Below are 18006 nucleotides of genomic sequence, written 5' to 3'. Positions count from 1 at the left end.
AGAAGACGGTGTGTGGCGGCGAAGAATGAACCATGAGCTCGCCCAACTCTACGGCGAACCCAGTATCCAGAAGGTAGCTAAAGCCGGAAGGGTACGATGGGCAGGACATGTTGCAAGAATGCCGGACAGCAACCCTGCAAAGATGGTGTTCGCTTCCGATCCGGCAGGTACGAGACGGCGTGGAGCGCAGCGAGCGAGATGGGCAGACCAAGTGCAGAACGACTTGGCGAGCGTGGGGCGTATCCGAGGATGGAGAGATGCGGCCTCGAACCGTGCATTGTGGCGTCAAATTCGGTTTGACGAAGGCGCGCAGCTGCCATCTAGTGGAGACGGACGTGTGCGTGAAATCACTGTATTTCAACATGGTGAAGATAGGAAATATATTTTAAATTGCTTTTAAAATGTTTTTAAAACTGATTTACCAAAAGATTTTAAATACGTAGCATTAGAAATTTGGAAAACTACATGTTTGACTACTTATCAATACATGTTTTTTTAATCAAAATAATTCAACTTTAGTGTTGCTAATCTGAAAGTAAAAGAAATTTCTAACTCGAAAAATCTAACTATTTCCGGCTAAAATGCGTTTTAACGGTTTAACAAGAATTTTAAAATTGACGTCCTATATGCCTTGCCGGGTGAAATAAAAAAGCATCACCCAACCCCCATTTTGTTTTCTCGCTGCCGTCAAGGCGAATTGTTGATTCAGTGTTATCTGTTTAGATGTTAACTAAATAAATGAAATGAATGGGTCATTTTATGCCTAACGTCCATTATGCCTAAAGTCCGTTATGCCTAACGGGGTACACCCGTTTTACTAAGCTTCTTTACCGACCTTAAGCGTAAACATCCAAACAAATAACGAAAAACGTCAGCGGCGTATCAAATCATCAAAAGTTTTCTTTTGTCGAACAAGGTGTTTTTTTTTAAATAAATAAATTTAATTTTCATGGTAAACGGACCATGGCTAACGTGACGGTGGTATTCGAGTACGAGGAGCCGGAATATTGCCGCCTGTGTCTGGCGGAACCAACAAAACATAATGAACTGACCACGATCAGAGATGCTGCTGCTAGCGACATCCACAAGGACATTCTTCCAATCATACGGGAGCTTTTGAAAATAGAGGTTCTGGGCTTTTCTACTAATGGCGTGTGGAACAAATCATTTGATGTTTGATTTTTATTTCAGCTTGATCCAGAAAAGGACGCGGGTTCGTTTATCTGTTCCACTTGCCTGGAAAGCCTTGTGGAATTCCACCACTATAGGTCCCGCTGTCAAATCAATAACGACACCCTACAGAAGAAAGCTATTGAGCGGAAACAGAATCAAATCGAATTGGCCAAGAGTGCAATTCACAATACAAATGTCCTAGAGCATGTGAAGGATGGTGATCCGATTAAAGTGATCATTCGGATGAATACCGAGGGAAAGGGGTCCATCAGGCTACAAGTTCAATCGAAACAACCGGTACTGGATGCATCACCACCTCCTGAACCGCCCACGAAAAAGCCCACTGCAGCCCCAAGTGCAACCACCGTAAAACCAGTGAAGCTGCAGAAGCAGGAATTCTTCTTTTACAAAACTCAAAATTCCAAACGTGGTCTAATCTATGACGGATTCCGCTACTGTGTATCGATTCCCCGATTGAATGGCACCCATTGGGTTTGTGAACATCGTAGGAGTCACAAATGTATGGCACTGCTCTACGTTGATAAAACGTACAGCGCATTCTATCTTCACTCGAATCATACCCATTCGCGGTCGCAGCAAATTGGAGCAAATTTACCTAACGTCTACAAATCGGTTGATGTACTAAACGAAGTGATGGAAAATGAGGAACAGATACGGAAAACGCGAGAAATTGAGAAGGTAATTGCTTATGCAATGTTATTTATTACTATCCAGTAATATTTTAGAATGTTTTAGGATTCTGTTTTTACACGATTTTTTTCGCTCGTATTTTTAATCGTGTGACTTCAATTTACCACCAGAGCAGCTTTTAATTCGAAATAATTTAGTGTTTTTTGTATATAGTGAAAAAGTGTTACAGCCAGAAAAACCTTATAAAAAGAGTGTTGCTTATTTCAGAAGTGAATCAATTATAGACGAGGAAGTAGTGAAACCTTTCAAGATTGCTCATTTTCATGAAAACGAAAATTCGGTGAGTTCTATCTAATTACAGGGACCATTTGGGCGGCACCCCCCATTCCCGTTCGCAGCGTTTGTCGCTCGGGCGCATTACAACCGAATTACTTGGTTTGTAGTACACGGTAATTAATTGAGAATTTGTTTGAGTCGGGAAATAACCTAGAGTTCGGCTGGAACAAAATTATTTACAAGTGTAAGTAATTAAATTTTCCAATTATTCCCATCAACCCAAAGCTTTATTTTGCTGTTCCAACAAATCGCTTATTAAACGACTTCAATTTTTTCAAGTACTTTTCATATAAAGTCAAAAGAAATTTTGCCTTATAATTTACTAGGGATAACGATTAACAAGCTCAGTCAACCACCTTGCGCATGATAAAATTTACCATAAATTGTTATTTCTGTTGTTTTTTTTTGCAATAGTTCACAAAAAAATACCATAAAATGTACAAAGCTTGAACATATTAATATATTTGTTTGTAACCCGAGCAACAAAAATCAAACAAAATTGATTACAACAACTTGAATGTGACTAAATCAGGTCGTCACATATGACCTATGTGGAACATGTGTGCTGCTATGCAAAGGTTTATTTGGTGAACGTCTACGCAAAGTTCCATTTTTCCAATAAATAAATCATAGTATTCCGCCAAAATCAATTTAATATTCCATCCATCCATTCCATAATATTCCAATGCTTGAAATAAAGCCTATTAGGATTATTTGACATGATCCAGAAAACCTCTGTGCTGAATGGTGGAAAGTTCTGAAGCTTCTTAGAAGACTCGGTGAGATCTATCCTTGTTCTCTCATAATATTTCAGTTAAATAAACTATGTGTGTTTTTCATGTCTCTTGAAAACCTTTTGTAGAACATTTGTTTATGATCATAATTATATCTCTTGACAAATTATTTGTTGTTCGTTCTATCAATACTAGCAGTATTAATTAACGTCAATGGGTCTAAAGTTAGATTGGATCATCGCTTTCACCGACAGTTTGGAGGTCGGATAACAATTTGTTCAAAAAGGTCTCTTACAATTTAGTTTTCTTGCCAATCAATCAATTCCTTTGTCTTAAATAAATTGCATTTGCAAGTAACTTTCACTCTTATATTCTTTAGCTTGATATAATCTCTGAACCTTTTAATATACTTATTGTGAACATTGTATTCTTCAAATTTATAAAATGGTTATATTTGTTTTGTTTCCTATATTACTTCTTTTTCCTCATATGTTCATGAATGGATGATCTCTTAATTAGACTCTTGCAGATCTGACTGTATTTCTTGTAGTTCTATTTTTGAAGCCAATAAAATGTATTTAGAAAACTTACTATTATATTCATAACTAATTGAATTTGACTTTATAGTGGATGACCTAAATTGATGTACACGTAGTAGCTGTTTATATTTCTAACCTTCATCGTTTTATCAATTTAAATACTCATAAAATAACCACTAAATACGTACAGGGCATCGTTTGCTGCTATTGCCGCGGATATTGTGGGAGTCCCAGGTATCCGGTTCACGCTTTAGTTAGCAACGGTGGCTCTTCTTGACCTTCTACTTCCTTAGTAGATAGTACGAATAAGGGCGTCCTTGTGAAGTTTTGCTGTACCTGTTATGAACAACTAGTACATCCCATTCCCTACACTTTCTGAAGAAACATTTCGTGCTTCAGAAGTGAATCCTTTTTGTAGTACTAGTCTTCGTAACAAAAGGGCACCATAACGGAGCATGCGATTTGATCAAATTATTCGTAGTACTACTTGATCAACGCCCCCAGATGGGTGAGGAATAGAGGATGACGCACACACACGTGTGACTTCAATTTACCACCAAAATCTTTGCAACATGTTTCAAAAAATTCCGAATAAATCAAAGAAAAATCACATGATAATTAATTTACGTCAAACATTTAGGATGGGTGCAAAATTGAGAAAATGTAAATCGTGTAAAAACAGAATCCAGTGTACATATTCTATTTTTGTGGGAGTGGGAGATCCCTTTTCCTACAAATAAAAACGTACAGTAATTAATCAAATCAAGTACTTAGGTAATTATTGATTCAAATTATATTATTTTATAGTTTATACCATGTTCGCACTACGGCCAGAATAACATGTTATTCAAATTATCGACAAAAGAAAGCTCACCAAGATAGCCGAATAACATGTTACAAGGCCCTAGTGCGAACATAGTATTAAAATGGTAAAATATCAATAGTGTTATGAGTTATTAAACGAACTGAGCAGATGCCTAACTGTCCGTGTATATGCCTGTGCACAAAAGACAAGATAAAACATTGATCAACTTTTCATAAAATACTCCTTAACTCAGTGGCGTTTCCCTAACCTCAATCTACCTGTGCACTGGATTTAAATTTAAGAAATTTGTACGCGGAAATGCATAGAATAACTAGATTTTAATTAGTTTAAACGTCTCTGAAATTTTATTTTTCATTTGGGCTGTCAAAATATCAAAATTTTCATTTTTTTGGGTCAGTGCATAGGTAAAAAGTGAGGTTACGCGATGCCATATACGCCCTTTTCAAATGTTGGTCCACTTTAATGTTAGATTATGATAAATTGCTGCCTAAACAAATTTTTATACGTCCAAAATGTGTTGCTGCTGAACCTATGATTGCAGTGCAAAGAGATATATAAATACATTCGGAAAAACATCGTTGGAGAGTTCAGAGTGTTTTGTTCACATGTGAACTGAATTGAGAATAAATTTGGAATTGTTTAATTGGAAATCAAGTTTACCGTTTAGTGTTAAAAGTTTAACAAATATATCGACTACGTAAATCTGTAGATAGTTTCTTCTTCTTCTTCTGATCGTGAGTGTTGTCATAAAAACACCCACTGTTAAATGGCACAGCACATTCGCTATATAGAGATGAGTGACGTTTAGCGCTCGCACACTAATGTGCAATCCGTCATGTGTAAAAACATGTTTGTTTTCCTTCTGCTCATAACCTCAAAAATGATCGGGTCATCACAATGATATCAAAAGAGTCAAAAAATATATGGAAATATACTCATTTTTACCCAATCTTTCGCCAGTCGGTTTCGCCAATCGCCAGTCGGTTTTTCATAGGGAGCAATTTTTGTTTATGTTTTATTTGTCGATTTTGGTTGTCATGTATTTAGTGCGTTTATATGTTTAATTTTATTTCTTTTAGAAACTTACATATGTTTTTCAGAGTTTCGATGTTTTTATCTTCGTATGCCTCTTGGATTGAGAAAAATTTGTCAAGGTGGTTCTCGAGACATCAAATAGAACCATAATAGACCGAAAGTTACTCGCTGAGCGAGTAACATAACCTCAACATGCCGCCGGGGGTTAAAAACCCCGATACAGGAGACCCTAATCAAAAACGAAAAGTCTACGAAAAATTCGAATACACCAAAAATGACAAAGGACCATATCGCTTAATTGCTGAACTAATCGACGATCAAAAAGGAGAAATTCGCATCAACAAATTAACAGTCGGCAAACTTCTATGTAAGAGTAAGGAGTACAAGGACAATATCATTAACATGCGACCCATGGGCCAGAAAAGACTGCTTGTCTTCGTCAAGAGCTACACGATTGCAAACCGACTACAAGAGGATGAAACCATGAAGGGAAACAACTACAGTTTCTACGTACCGCGAAACTTTCTAACGATCACTGGAGTAGTATCAGGCGTGCCAGTCGAAATGTCCAATGAAGAAATTATGGAGAATATGACATGTGAAGTACCAATCGTGAACATTTACCGATTGCATCGATTCGTTAACAACATGAAAATACCAACCAACCGCATCAGCATCATGTTCAGAACAAGCCAATTACCCGCCGAAGTAAAATTGTACTGTTGCAACAATAGCGTTCAACCATTCATCAGCAAACCCGTACTGTGTGAAAACTGTCTACGCTACGGTCATAAAACGGAAACATGCCGGTCCAAAAAACGATGTCCAGTCTGCGCGACACACCACGAAGGGGTGGAAACAGGTGACTGCAATAACAAAAACGCTTGTCTCTACTGCAAGAGAGATCACCGCACGAATGACCCTAATTGCCCAGAGAGAGAGAAACAACGGAACATCAAGAAGATTATGGCCAAATCCAACATGAACTACCTAGAAGCACGCGAGATTAATCCAATCATGACGCAGAATCGGTATGACATATTGGAAAATCTAGCGGATTTCCCAACACCATCAGAGAGTTTCGCAACGATGACGGCAGGCAACTACAAGCCAAAGGATCCACAACAATACAAACCACAGGCAGTACAAAAAGTAAAAGAGCGCTCAAAGAAATCAACATTGCTGACACAGTGACAATCTACGCGGAGAAGAAGAAGAAAACATGCGATGGTGCACCGGAGACAACAGGAGTAGCCTTGTTCAATCGCTACCGTGTATCGGAATTCGATAGACTCGCCACCCAGGTAGAAAAGCACAGACAGCAAACTCTTAATCAGGAATTCCAGCAGGAACAGCAACAATTGCAGAAACAGGAACAACGCCAAAACGCCGTTTATTGAAAGATGACATATACACATACTCGAAGTGGGAAGATGCAACAGACACTATAGAAAACGAATCGTAGCAGACACGTAAGTAATCGTAATGACAATGAGTAATAATTTCAAAATACTACAATGCAATATACAAAGCATGTATAAAAACAAAGAGGAACTAACCAGAATTTTGTTACAAGACAAGTTTGACGTAGCAATCTTATCAGAAACATGGAGTAAGTTAGAGTTGGAAAAAACAAAATATAAAATAACAAATTATCATACTTACCTTTGCTCTAGAACAGACGGGTATGGCGGAGCTGGCATACTCATAGATAAAAGATACAAATCAAAGGAAATCAGAATAACTAGTAACGATCAAATACAATGTTTAGCAAGGGAAATCCTAGGCATAGATATTGTAATAGTTTCTATATACATATCCCCTAGTATTAACGCCAATGACCTAGAAAATAACCTTAAGCAAATTTTCAAAGAAATTCAACCCTATCCCAAAGTTATATTTGGAGGCGACTTTAATTCCCATCACTACACGTGGGATACGAACCGTTCGGATCGCAAAGGCGCAAAAATTGTGGACCTCATCACCGAATTTGACTTCATATTGCTGAATCAAGGAGAACCTACTTTCGTGCCAACAGAACTCAATAAGAATCCATCGACAATTGATCTAGTGCTTTCAACGCCAATTATCTTCCAGGATCTGAAAATGAAGGTCTTGGAATACGGTATAGGTGGCAGTCGTCATCTTATAATAACAACGGAGTATGCAGGGAAGAACAGCAAACCAACGGGATACTTCATAAACAAAAGGATTCTCAAAGAGGAACTGGGAAAAATCACTTCGTCGGAAACAGAAACCATAAATGATCTGCAAGACAGGATAAAAACGGTTAACAAAACGGCACTACAAAGAAACAAACATATTCCGAATCATTGGTGGAGTGATGAAGTTGAGAAGGCTTGGATACATAAGAAGGAAACGAGAGCGAGATTCAACAGAACCGGTGGAATGGAAGACCTAATCATCTTCAAAAAAGCAGAATGCATTTTCAACCAATTGAAAAGGAAGAACAATACAGAAAACTTTAGAAAATTCGTTGATTCAATTGATCCAAACACTCCATCGAAGGTGATATGGGATAGCATTAGAAGGCTCACTGGAAGAAAAAAATCAAACAAAGAAAACGTAGTAGTACACGAGGATAGTCAGATGGCGCAGCAATTTCTGAACAAACACTTCCCAAACGTGGAAACAGAGTACATAGAAACCCTACAATATCAAAATAAAAACGAAATAATATCCAAGGCAACATGGAATGACATCCTTTACGCAAAAAGAACATCCGCACCCGGGCCAGACGGAATCAGCTACGATATTGTCAAATTGCTACCTAACGAGGTACAAGAGCAACTAATCAAAAATCTGAACATCTGGAAAACGGGGCGTTTTCCATGCGATTTGAAAAACATCAGAATAGTAGCGATCCCCAAACCGGGGAAGAATCCCGAAGTGGTAGACGGAGCGAGACCCATATCGCTAATAAACTGCAGTCTGAAAATCTTAAATACAGCGGTACTACATAAGTACCAGGAATTCATAGAACAACATCAAATACTACCTACGTTATCGTTTGGCTTTCGCAAGCGAATGTCGACTACAATGTGCTTGAATTTCGTAATTCATGAAATACTTAGGATAAAACGATGCAATAAAGTTGCAGCAGTGGTATTTATCGATTTGTCTAACGCCTTCAATATGGATCAGCTGAATACCATGATAGAAATTCTAGCCGAACAAGGTACCCCAAGACCTCATAAATTACTTTTCCGCCTTCTTGTCAAACAGGAGGCTACTGATGCAGGTAGGTTCAGAGTCTATAGAGCGCACAATAAGTAATGGCTTGCCACAGGGTGATACCCTATTTAATGCATACACAAGCGTCCTACATCACATATGTGTGGAAGGCGTTACACTCGTTCAATGTGCCGACGATTTTGCTGTTATTATAGAGGGTAAGAACTTAGAAGACGCTAGACTCGAAGGACAGGATTTTTTAAATCAATTTGAGGCAAAAACCAAGGATTTGAACTTCACGATAAATGCAACCAAAACTAAAAGCATAATCTTTCAAGCTAATAGAAAGGAACTGAGAATTAAGATCAACGACGAGATAGTGGAGACAGTTAGAAGACATAAGTATTTGGGCATAATACTAGACAAAACATTAACCTTTTCAAGTCATATCCGGAAGTGAAACAAAAACAGAAGAAAGATTGAACATGTTGAAGGTGATTAGCGGGGTAAAATCAGGTGGTCATCCAGAAATGATGAATCTGCTATACAATGCCTTGATTAGAAACTACTATGAATACGGATCGACAATCTACAGTATGGCTTGGTATATCAATAATCAGTGTCTTCACAAAATCACTGGTTGCACCAAAAGCACTCCTCTAAATACCCTCCACGCAATAGCTGCACAGGATCGGCCGCAAAGTCGTCGGATTCTTATAGCAGGCAAAGAACTTGTTAAACACTGTTATAATCGAACAGCAGTATGGCAACAACTACAGGATCAACACGTTGTACAAAATGCTCAGAAAACAACCTTTCTTGAAGAAATTTTGAGTACGCATAGGGAAATATTCACTATAATGTCTAACTCGACAATCTCAACCGAGAATTGGGACTCAGTAAATATTCAGACAACACTACACGAGGGAACTTGGATAAAAAACAATACTCCAGTTAAAGTGCTGAAGCAACTCACGCTCGGTTTAATACACGGGAAGTACTCTGGAAATCAAATAATATATACGGACACGTCCAAGTACGGAGACATCTGCGGAGTTGGAATGTATCATCCCAACAGGAACTTCAAACTGTCGCTTAAATTGCAAAACACAGTATCAATTATGTCAGCTGAAATAGAAGCAATGTATATTGCCTTGCAATATATAAAGAAAAACAAGATTTCAAATGCGGCGATTTTTACGGATTCTTGATCGGGCTGTGAATTTTTACAGAACGCCAAAGAAGATAAAACACGAGATAGAGTAGTCGAAGAAATGCTGAAAATGGCTTCTGAATCCAATACCTACATACAATGGATTCCAGGACACACTGGCGTTGCCGGAAATGAAATGGCAGACACGTTGGCGAAACTGGCGCTGAACCAAACAGCAATAGCAGAAAACAAAATATTCAAACATGATGCAATTAATTACTTCCAAGTCGCGGCAGAACAAGATTCACAAGACTGGTACGTCGCCTACACTTCAGAACAAGAAAAGGGCAGAAAATACTTCGAACTACAAACTACTATACCGCGAAACCATGGTTCCACGGACTTGGGTTAACCAACAAACAAGTTCGATCCTTGAACAGAATTTTCTCAGGTCATGACTATTCCAAATATGGTCTGTTTAGAATAAAACTGGAGCCGGAATGCATATGCGAGTTATGCGACGATGTTGAAAATGCTAAACATGTTATTCTGTTTTGTATCAAATACCTAAATACTAGAGCCAAGTATGATTTAGATAAATTCAACTCACTTCAAGAAATCTACGCAAAGAAAGAAAGATACTCAATTACTCAAGAATGTCATACGATTCCTGGAAGAAGTCAACATAGCGTTATAATCATTTTCAAAATTTACTGATTAAGATGTAATCGATGTAACACCATGGTAACTACCGTCAAATGTCATGCTCGACCGCGCAGCTGACGATTGAAAAATAAACAACTCGCTGCGTGTCGAAGATAAAGTCCAAGAGACTATAAAGAATACTAGGTGGCGATATAGCATCTGTAGCTGTGCCAGTTGAAGGAGAAGAGAAGAAGAAGAAGAAGAACCTATGATTGGCGCTGTAGGCATAAAACACGCTGATAAATTTTCACTCAATATGGATGTGAAAAAAGTTGTAGTTAGAACAACTTTTTTTCCTTAAATATGTCACAGAAACATTATTCCCAGAAAAGTTTTTTTGTATTATCGATTTTAATTTTAAAAACTTTTTTTTTTTCAGTGTAGAAATCGGTTTTTTTTTTTGGATATTTTTCCAAAAAACTTCAGGGAATTTCGCGACAGTCCGCCATACAACACTTTTTTGTAGGTCTTGTATTTTTGAAGTAACATCGCTTTAAAAAAAATCAATGAAAAAAAAATTAGGCCCACGTCAAATGTTACTCTTGACAATTTTTGAAAAACTAAGTATGCAGAGTAGCTTAGAAATACCATATCCTTATGCCCACTAAGTTTCATTCGATTCTGAGATGGTGCTGCCAACCGCTGGTCGAGTTGGCGCGAAATTCGTCCACTGCCTTAACTGATTTTTTAGTATTTTAGTAATGAACGGCTACTCAGTCTTTAATTTAGTAAAATGCGTATAGCAGGGTGGCCACTCACCCGGGAATCCGGGAAAACCCCGGGAATTTGATAAGCTCACCGGGATTTTTTTTTAATTTATATAAAACTAGCAGACCCGACGAACTTCGTTTCGCCTAAAATTGATTTTTTTCTCTAATTAGTTCTCGAGTTATGCAGAAACTTCTGGTTCATTTGTATGGGAGCCCCCTTTCCAAAGCGGGAGGGGTCTGGAACCATCTTAAGAACCTTCCCGGCCCCAACAACTCCTGCATACACACTTTCACGGCGATCGGTTCAGAAGTTTCCGAGTCTATAAGGTTCAGACAGACAGAAATTCATTTGTATATATGTATATAGATTTATAATAAATAAAATATATAATCCAAAAGTATATCTTAATTTTTTAATATAGCAGATCTTATTAAAATTATAGAACACTTGAATTCGAGGCTGTATATTTGAAATGAATTATGAGCATTACTCGAGAAAAGCATCTACAAACCAGAACTGATTTGCGATTTGGGCGTAACTTATTTTGTAAACAAACATTGGAATGCAAACAATGTTGTCCTACATTTGTGCAAAAAGTTCTGTTCTTTGATTTTACAACATCTAAACGATTATATATTCTTAATTCATTAAGTGCAACTAATTGAGGGATATTTGAATATTAAAAATGTCATATCAATCTAAGTATCTAAGTATAAATCTAAGTAATATATTTCTATCAGAATTCTTTTAATTATGTACTTTCTTATAAGTTTTCACCAATATTTAACCTCTTTGGATTTTGATAATGACTTACACTGCCGTGAATCGCATACTTGTCCCATATGAATAGGAAACCCAGCAAAGATGGTCACCCCCTGCTGCGGGGTGACTTGCAACACATCATCGAATTCAATCATAACATGTTTTAGAACAACTTAATCATAGTGATTTTTCATCCTGGGTCATTCTTCATCACTGTCAATGCAGGGGCCTTACTTGAGGGATCCCCTCTCCCCTCATTCCGCCTTTTTTTACGATTTCAACGCATCGATTGATATTTTTAAGTCATCGGTTTGAAAGTGCTCTATGTCGGCTTAAGAATGGTGTGCACCACCAGTCATTCCCTGGATAGTTGTTTTTAAAAGTATTCCTTTCATTCCCCATCATCCAATTTACCACAATTATGTTAAGATCATTATTTTGAAAAGGCATTTCCGCATCAAGCAGCAAACCATCCACAAGTGTTGGATCTTCTTGGGGATTCAACACTGTTTGACCACCGTAAGTCTTAGTTTTACTGTTTTCTGTATTAAGATAATGTAAAATTGTTGTTGGGGACAAATCATACCGCCAAGCGGCTTCCCAGATAAACAATTTGTTTTTTATAGGGCTGGGACGAGGTAGTGTTTATCGATAATATCGATATCGGATTCACCAAATATCGATATCGTTTCGATATCGGATTTCGGTTATCGATATCGGATCCGATATCCGATAATGCATAAAAAATACAATAATAATAATTTTATCACATTTTGGCTTTTATTGCACATTTTCAACAAAAAATAATCAACGATTAGTGTTGCATAAGTTACTTTGCGTTTTTAAAAGTCGTACTATCGACATTGTGCAAAAAAATGATCCTATTCACCCTTTCAGGATCAAGGCTGGTACGTGTTTCGTTCAGGATGCGCCCTGTTTTTGAAAACAAACGTTCGGATGGAACAGACGTTGCGATTCGTGGTAAAAGTTTCAGAGCGGCTTGGTATAAGAATGGAAATAAGTTTTTTTTCTCATCCCAATATCGAAAAATATCGCAATCCATGGATTCAACGGGGCATTTCATGTACATGTCGATTTCCTTCTGCACTGTATCAGATTTCCGTATGGTTATCCTTCGGGTGTTATGATGCTGAACCATTCCCTCATGGTAACCCCATACACTTGTATTGGCAACCTTCTTCGGTGGCTGATCCTCTCCGAAAAATTCTTCGTCATCATCAGAACAAGATCCGTCAGCTGAAAAAAAAATCAGAAAATTTGTAATGGAAAATATAAATACTATATACCACTTGAGCGAAATTTACCTGGTGGTAGAACCAAGTCGATTATTTTCTTCTGAGCAGCGTTACGTTCATCGGTGGTCTTGAAATGTACATCTTTGAATCGAGGGTCCAAAAACATACTTGGTCCGTAGATTGGTGAGACTCGGTAACTATCAAATCGAGACTGGATTTCGCACAACAAGGATCCTTGGAGATTTTTCCCAATCGACGATAGTGGTTTGATGGAAGTGAGGCAATTGGTAAGACAATTTATAATGGGCAACACTCGACTTACTGTTGCATAACTTTCTCCGCTCAAATCCTCTGTCACCTCATTAAGTGGTTGTAGCAGCCTCACAACCTCCTCCAAATTCCTTTTACTATCTTGCTTAACCATTTCAGATGCGCGATCCTGATCCAACATTATGATTTGTACATAATCGTAAAGCTCGAGAAACCGTTGAAACATGATTAACTCCGAGTTCCATCTTGTTGGTACGAAAGATGTTATTTTCAGAGGTTGTTTTCTTGTGCCATCCTCGATCTGCAACTTATGCAACTGATCAGTGGCGATAGTAGATCTACGGAAAAAGGCAACAATCCTTTTTACTTTGTCGATCAGTTCCGGTAGTCCTTTTGTAGTTTCAATGGATTTTTTGGCAACCAGATTGATTGCATGAGCTACGCAACCAATGTGTTTATCTTCAGAGAATGTATCAGCGACGGATTTAACAATGTTTGCTGCGTGGTCAGTTACAACCAAATTTATTTGGGTTTTTGAAATCGCCCACTGTCTCTTCGTAGCATGTTAAGATATACGCGCTACTGTGCCGCTCATTGAGGATGTAAACACCCAAATCAATTTCTTGGATATTCGAAGAAATCTGTGGGCTTTAGGGGCATGTCACTCCTAAATAACTTCTTGTCGTGTGACAGTCCGTCCAAATGTCGGCAGTAATTGTCAAATCTTTATTCTCAATTTTATGTTTGACACATTCGACAACTTTTGAATATTTGTCATCGACAATTTTGGTAATTAGCTTGCGATTGGGTATTTTGTACTTCGGAGCCAGAATCTTAAGAAGATTGACGAAACCTTCATCTTCGACGATCGAATAAGGTTGGTAATCTTTAACGATCATGAAAGCAATCGCATCATTTATCTCGCGGCTCTTTGGCCCATCATCTTTAAGGGGGAAATGAATGTTAGTTGTTAGTTATAAGTACTAAGTAGTAGCTTTTTTTAGATTATTTCTATGTCAAATAAAAATAATAGAAATAATTCAATGAAAAATGTTTTGAATTTGACTACCAATACGATTTGTACGAAGTGGATTATATTATTACTTTTAAAGTCTCGTCTTATTCGAACTTGATATTTTTTACTAATATCAAGTCCAGACTATGAGCTATTTCATTTGATATATAGTAGCTCTATATCATATATAGTTCATAGTCTGGCAAGCACAACTACCGTATACAACCCAATCGAAAAAAATAAGCAAAAGATTATTTACGGAATTTTTACTATTATTATTATCGTACCTGACCACAATTGCGCGTCCTTGAACATTTGTTCAATTTTCGATGCTGGTTTTTCTTCAGCCGCATAACTGGTCCTGGTACTGGGAGAAGATACTGGATTCTGTTCCTGAGATGTCGATGCACTTCCTGACACTTTATTCTTTTGCGGGTGTTTTTGTAAGTGGACTTTTAAATTTGTGGTATTACCACGCCGTGGTACGTCCACGCCACATATTTTGCACTTCGCGGAAAGGCTGGAGGTTTTAACGAAATAATTCCAAACTTCTGACATTTTTACGGTAGTGCGGTAGCCTTAAGGCCGTGCCACAATGGTGAGCGCAGCGTCGCGTTTTGAGATAAAATACATGGGTTAACTGGGTCCTTAGTCATATCGGCGATATTATCGAGTCAATTATCGTCGATATCGGATTTTAAAATATCGGTTATCGTATCGATAATATCAATCCGATATTTATCGATATTATCGGATTTATCGATATCGTCACAGCCCTAGTTTTTTAACTTCTACCGCTGTCTTCATCAAAGTTTTCTTTGAAAAAAATAGAAGTGAATTTATTTTCAATTTGCTACACGAACTTACGATTTACGACGTTCGACTTTCAATTAACGAAAATGTTTCACAAAATAATACAAAAAAAAACAACAGTGAGTAATATTTTCACCTAAATACCAACTAGGCACAACAAATATAATGTAACCTAGGGATGCGTGAAGAAAAGTTCGATGTTTGGGCATATTTTATTGTAAAAAAAAACAAAAACTTGTGGCAAACCCAAGTCACCCCGTTTGACGGTACTGCAAAAATAAAAGATTTACCGAGTACAGAACAGTGGAGGACCCTTTTTAAAAGATAGGTTTACTGAAAATAAAGTCTTAGCTTGCCGTTTACAGCAAAAGACTCACTTGTCATAAGACGGGTTTGTACAAGTCGAGTCAAGTACGAGACACTGAAGACGGCCTTACTGTTGAGGTCGAAATACGTATCTGTCAAGATACATTTAAGTGGTGGAATTCAATGGGATTGTACAAACTCGTCTCATGACAAGTGAAGACATTCTACTTAAAGCTCAAAATAATTTTCTTAGCAGAAGACTGTTAGATCGTTAGAAGGAACTAACTTAGAGAAAACATTAGACATATGAACATTATTTATGTAATTTTTTTAATGACTCATCAATTAACGATTTTGTAATCTTTTAAATATTTTTTCCCTGTATCAACTCAACGGTTTCGTGCAATACAGGCACAACTCGAAATCTGAAAATGTTCAGAAACAACGTTAAAAAATCTCAATAAAAAAATCTTTCATGTTTTTGTAAATATTTCGAATTCCATGGATATTTTTGCATGTTTTGATACATCAGGATTACTTTTATGTGTTTCTTTGTCTTTGTCAAGTGTTACTTCATACTGTTTTCTGTGCTTTGCAATCAAAATGTCAAAAATGAAGTATTTTGAGTTGTGCCAGTATTCCACGAAACCGTTGATATGTGTACTTTTCATTATTTTCCTGCCACATAGCTTCTAGAGCGCAATCAATATCTCAAAACCTTTCGGACTAAACAGTAGTCAGAACTTTAAAAAATGTACAGCGGGTCATAAGTCTGTAAGAATGTTAGAATTCAATGCTTATTATCAAATAACTGAAAATTAAATATAATGTTGTACATTTTATATACCAAGAAACTATTCTCTTTGTTTGTTTAACATAATCAAAACCTTCTCAGGCACTTAAAAATTTCCGGGAAAATTTTGAAAAGCCTACCGGGAAAACCCCGGGAATGTACATATTTTGTCGACTAGAGTGGTCACCCTGGTATAGGGGGAAAGACGGTGTAGTCAGACAATCGTCTTTAATTTAGTGAAATGAGTATGTTATTTACTCAATGTACATAAACATAGGGAATGTTTCATTTTCCCCCTATTATTGGCAGGGGGGTCTTTGTCGACCAAATTTTATGAAATTTGGCCACAATGTTCTTAGAACAAAACCTGCCAAAGCCGTCATTCCCCCTATTATATACTCAACATTTTGACACGAGGATTGTGTCTTCCTCAGGGGGAAAATGAAACATTCCCTATGTCGAAACATTGAGTAAATAACATACTCGTTTCACTAAATTAAAGACGATTGTCTGACCACAAGTTGCATTCGACAAAGAACAGAGTCTTTACGATCAGCTATATAAAAGGCTGATTCAACGGGTTCAACAACTAAATACCTACAAAAAGGTAGTATCGCCACTCGATGAATTATCTTGATTTTTTAAATGTAAAATAAGAGCAAAGATAATCTGCGAAACAGAATTTCTAGAAAAACGTTATTATCCAAACCGCCTTCTCCGCCAATTAAAACCGAGCTCAATATTTCATTTTTTCATAACAGGCAAATGCTCAACAGGACAATACTCGGCCAAACTCTGCTACACATATTCTGGCCGACAGCACACCCAAGAATGTACAAGTCAAGGAAGAATCTGATTCGGATAGTGAGAAAGAGGATGATGAAATGAATTCCAACATCTTATCGAAGGATGCACATGTACAAGTTAAAGAAGAATCTGATTCAAATAGTGAGGAAGAAGATGATGAAATAATTTCCCTTTACGGTTTATCAACATCGGGTGCTTCTAAACCTGTACAGCTTCAGCTACCCTTTGTTAAAGTCAAGGACGTGCCACCCTCAACAACAGTTGCTGTCACACCACCACCCACAAAACGCATCAAGATAAATGCAGGAGACAACACATATTTTATTAAAGAGCTGACGTAAGCTCGAGAAAAGTTTGTCATCTGTAAATTAGTCTACAGTATATTCATAGACAACCAGATATAACCGTTGAAATTTACATGTCTGTTTGTCTGTGAAAGCGATATGTAACATTTTTTTTATTATACGCTAATACATTAAAATACACATTTAAAACCATCACAATGTTCAGTTCTTAACCGTTGTCTTTCGAACTAGCGACGCACTCCCGAATTTGATGCACCATCCACTGGACGCCATCCTGCAGGCCCTCGCCGGTCAGCGCATTGCTCGAGCTAATGTGCCACGGTTTGTCTTTCAACTTCTCCAGCCCGAGGCCGGCGGCAATCTTCACGCTGCTCAGCGCATCGGTGCAGTCCATTTTATTGGCAAAGAAAAGAATCGGTACCCGCCGATTGGTGATGTCCGGATGCTGCAACAGCAGCTCTAGCTCGTCCTTCACCACCACTGCAGAAGAGAGGAGCAAGTCGGTTAGAATCGATTTCAAGTTTATATTGAGGTTAATTTTTATTTTATTTTTTTTTTTAATTCTTTATTGAAGTGTTTATAAAGAATTAAAAAAAAAAAAAAAAAAATTAACCTCAATAT

General features: G+C 37.5%; 5 protein-coding genes across 6 annotated transcripts in view; 2 read left to right on the top strand and 3 right to left on the bottom strand.

Annotated features, from left to right (window-relative positions):
• The first annotated feature begins 840 nt into the window (after positions 1-840).
• Positions 841-17577, top strand: LOC134226421 (uncharacterized). Its single transcript, XM_062707190.1, has 3 exons — positions 841-1128; positions 1192-1872; positions 17035-17577. Exons 1-3 carry the CDS (start codon positions 964-966, stop codon positions 17419-17421), a joined length of 1233 nt encoding a protein of 410 aa, XP_062563174.1. The 5' UTR covers positions 841-963; the 3' UTR covers positions 17422-17577.
• On the top strand, positions 5239-6488 carry LOC134221391 (uncharacterized). The gene is made up of 2 exons (XM_062700584.1): positions 5239-5305; positions 5360-6488. The coding sequence occupies exon 2, from the start codon at positions 5487-5489 to the stop codon at positions 6486-6488; it is 1002 nt and encodes a 333-aa protein (XP_062556568.1). The 5' UTR covers positions 5239-5305; positions 5360-5486.
• On the bottom strand, positions 12650-13572 carry LOC134223569 (E3 SUMO-protein ligase ZBED1-like). Its single transcript, XM_062702750.1, has 2 exons — positions 13146-13572; positions 12650-13077 (listed from the first exon to the last, which is right to left on the bottom strand). The coding sequence occupies exons 1-2, from the start codon at positions 13570-13572 to the stop codon at positions 12650-12652; spliced, it is 855 nt and encodes a 284-aa protein (XP_062558734.1).
• LOC134223570 (E3 SUMO-protein ligase ZBED1-like) lies at positions 13884-15646 on the bottom strand. Its single transcript, XM_062702751.1, has 2 exons — positions 14649-15646; positions 13884-14289 (listed from the first exon to the last, which is right to left on the bottom strand). The coding sequence occupies exons 1-2, from the start codon at positions 14917-14919 to the stop codon at positions 13997-13999; spliced, it is 564 nt and encodes a 187-aa protein (XP_062558735.1). The 5' UTR covers positions 14920-15646; the 3' UTR covers positions 13884-13996.
• Positions 17380-18006, bottom strand: part of LOC134226423 (ADP-ribosylation factor-like protein 6) — a 49986-nt gene continuing 49359 nt past the window's right edge. For both annotated transcript variants that reach the window (XM_062707192.1, XM_062707193.1), the window contains one exon: positions 17380-17865. In XM_062707192.1, coding sequence (XP_062563176.1) covers positions 17594-17865 — 272 coding nt within the window. In that variant the 3' untranslated portion in view covers positions 17380-17593. The remainder of the gene's footprint in view (positions 17866-18006) is intronic.

Source organism: Armigeres subalbatus, chromosome 3 (genome assembly GCF_024139115.2).
Source record: "Armigeres subalbatus isolate Guangzhou_Male chromosome 3, GZ_Asu_2, whole genome shotgun sequence".
NCBI lineage: Eukaryota > Metazoa > Arthropoda > Insecta > Diptera > Culicidae > Armigeres > Armigeres subalbatus.
The sequence above is the reverse complement of the archived record's forward strand: the minus strand, read 5'-3'. Positions and strand labels throughout refer to the sequence as shown.

Bases quoted from the DNA above. Each gene is read 5' to 3' on its own strand.
- LOC134221391 (XM_062700584.1), top strand. From the start codon at position 5,487: ATGCCGCCGGGGGTTAAAAACCCCGATACAGGAGACCCTAATCAAAAA.
- LOC134223569 (XM_062702750.1), bottom strand. From the start codon at position 13,572: ATGTTTCAACGGTTTCTCGAGCTTTACGATTATGTACAAATCATAATG. The intron at 13,078-13,145 runs GTAAATTTCGCT...TTTTTTTTTCAG, and splicing joins CGACTTGGTTCTACCACCAG to CTGACGGATCTTGTTCTGAT.
- LOC134223570 (XM_062702751.1), bottom strand. From the start codon at position 14,919: ATGTCAGAAGTTTGGAATTATTTCGTTAAAACCTCCAGCCTTTCCGCG. The intron at 14,290-14,648 runs GTACGATAATAA...TCCCCCTTAAAG, and splicing joins GGACGCGCAATTGTGGTCAG to ATGATGGGCCAAAGAGCCGC.
- LOC134226421 (XM_062707190.1), top strand. From the start codon at position 964: ATGGCTAACGTGACGGTGGTATTCGAGTACGAGGAGCCGGAATATTGC. The intron at 1,129-1,191 runs GTTCTGGGCTTT...TTTTTATTTCAG, and splicing joins GGGAGCTTTTGAAAATAGAG to CTTGATCCAGAAAAGGACGC. The intron at 1,873-17,034 runs GTAATTGCTTAT...TTTTCATAACAG, and splicing joins AAACGCGAGAAATTGAGAAG to GCAAATGCTCAACAGGACAA.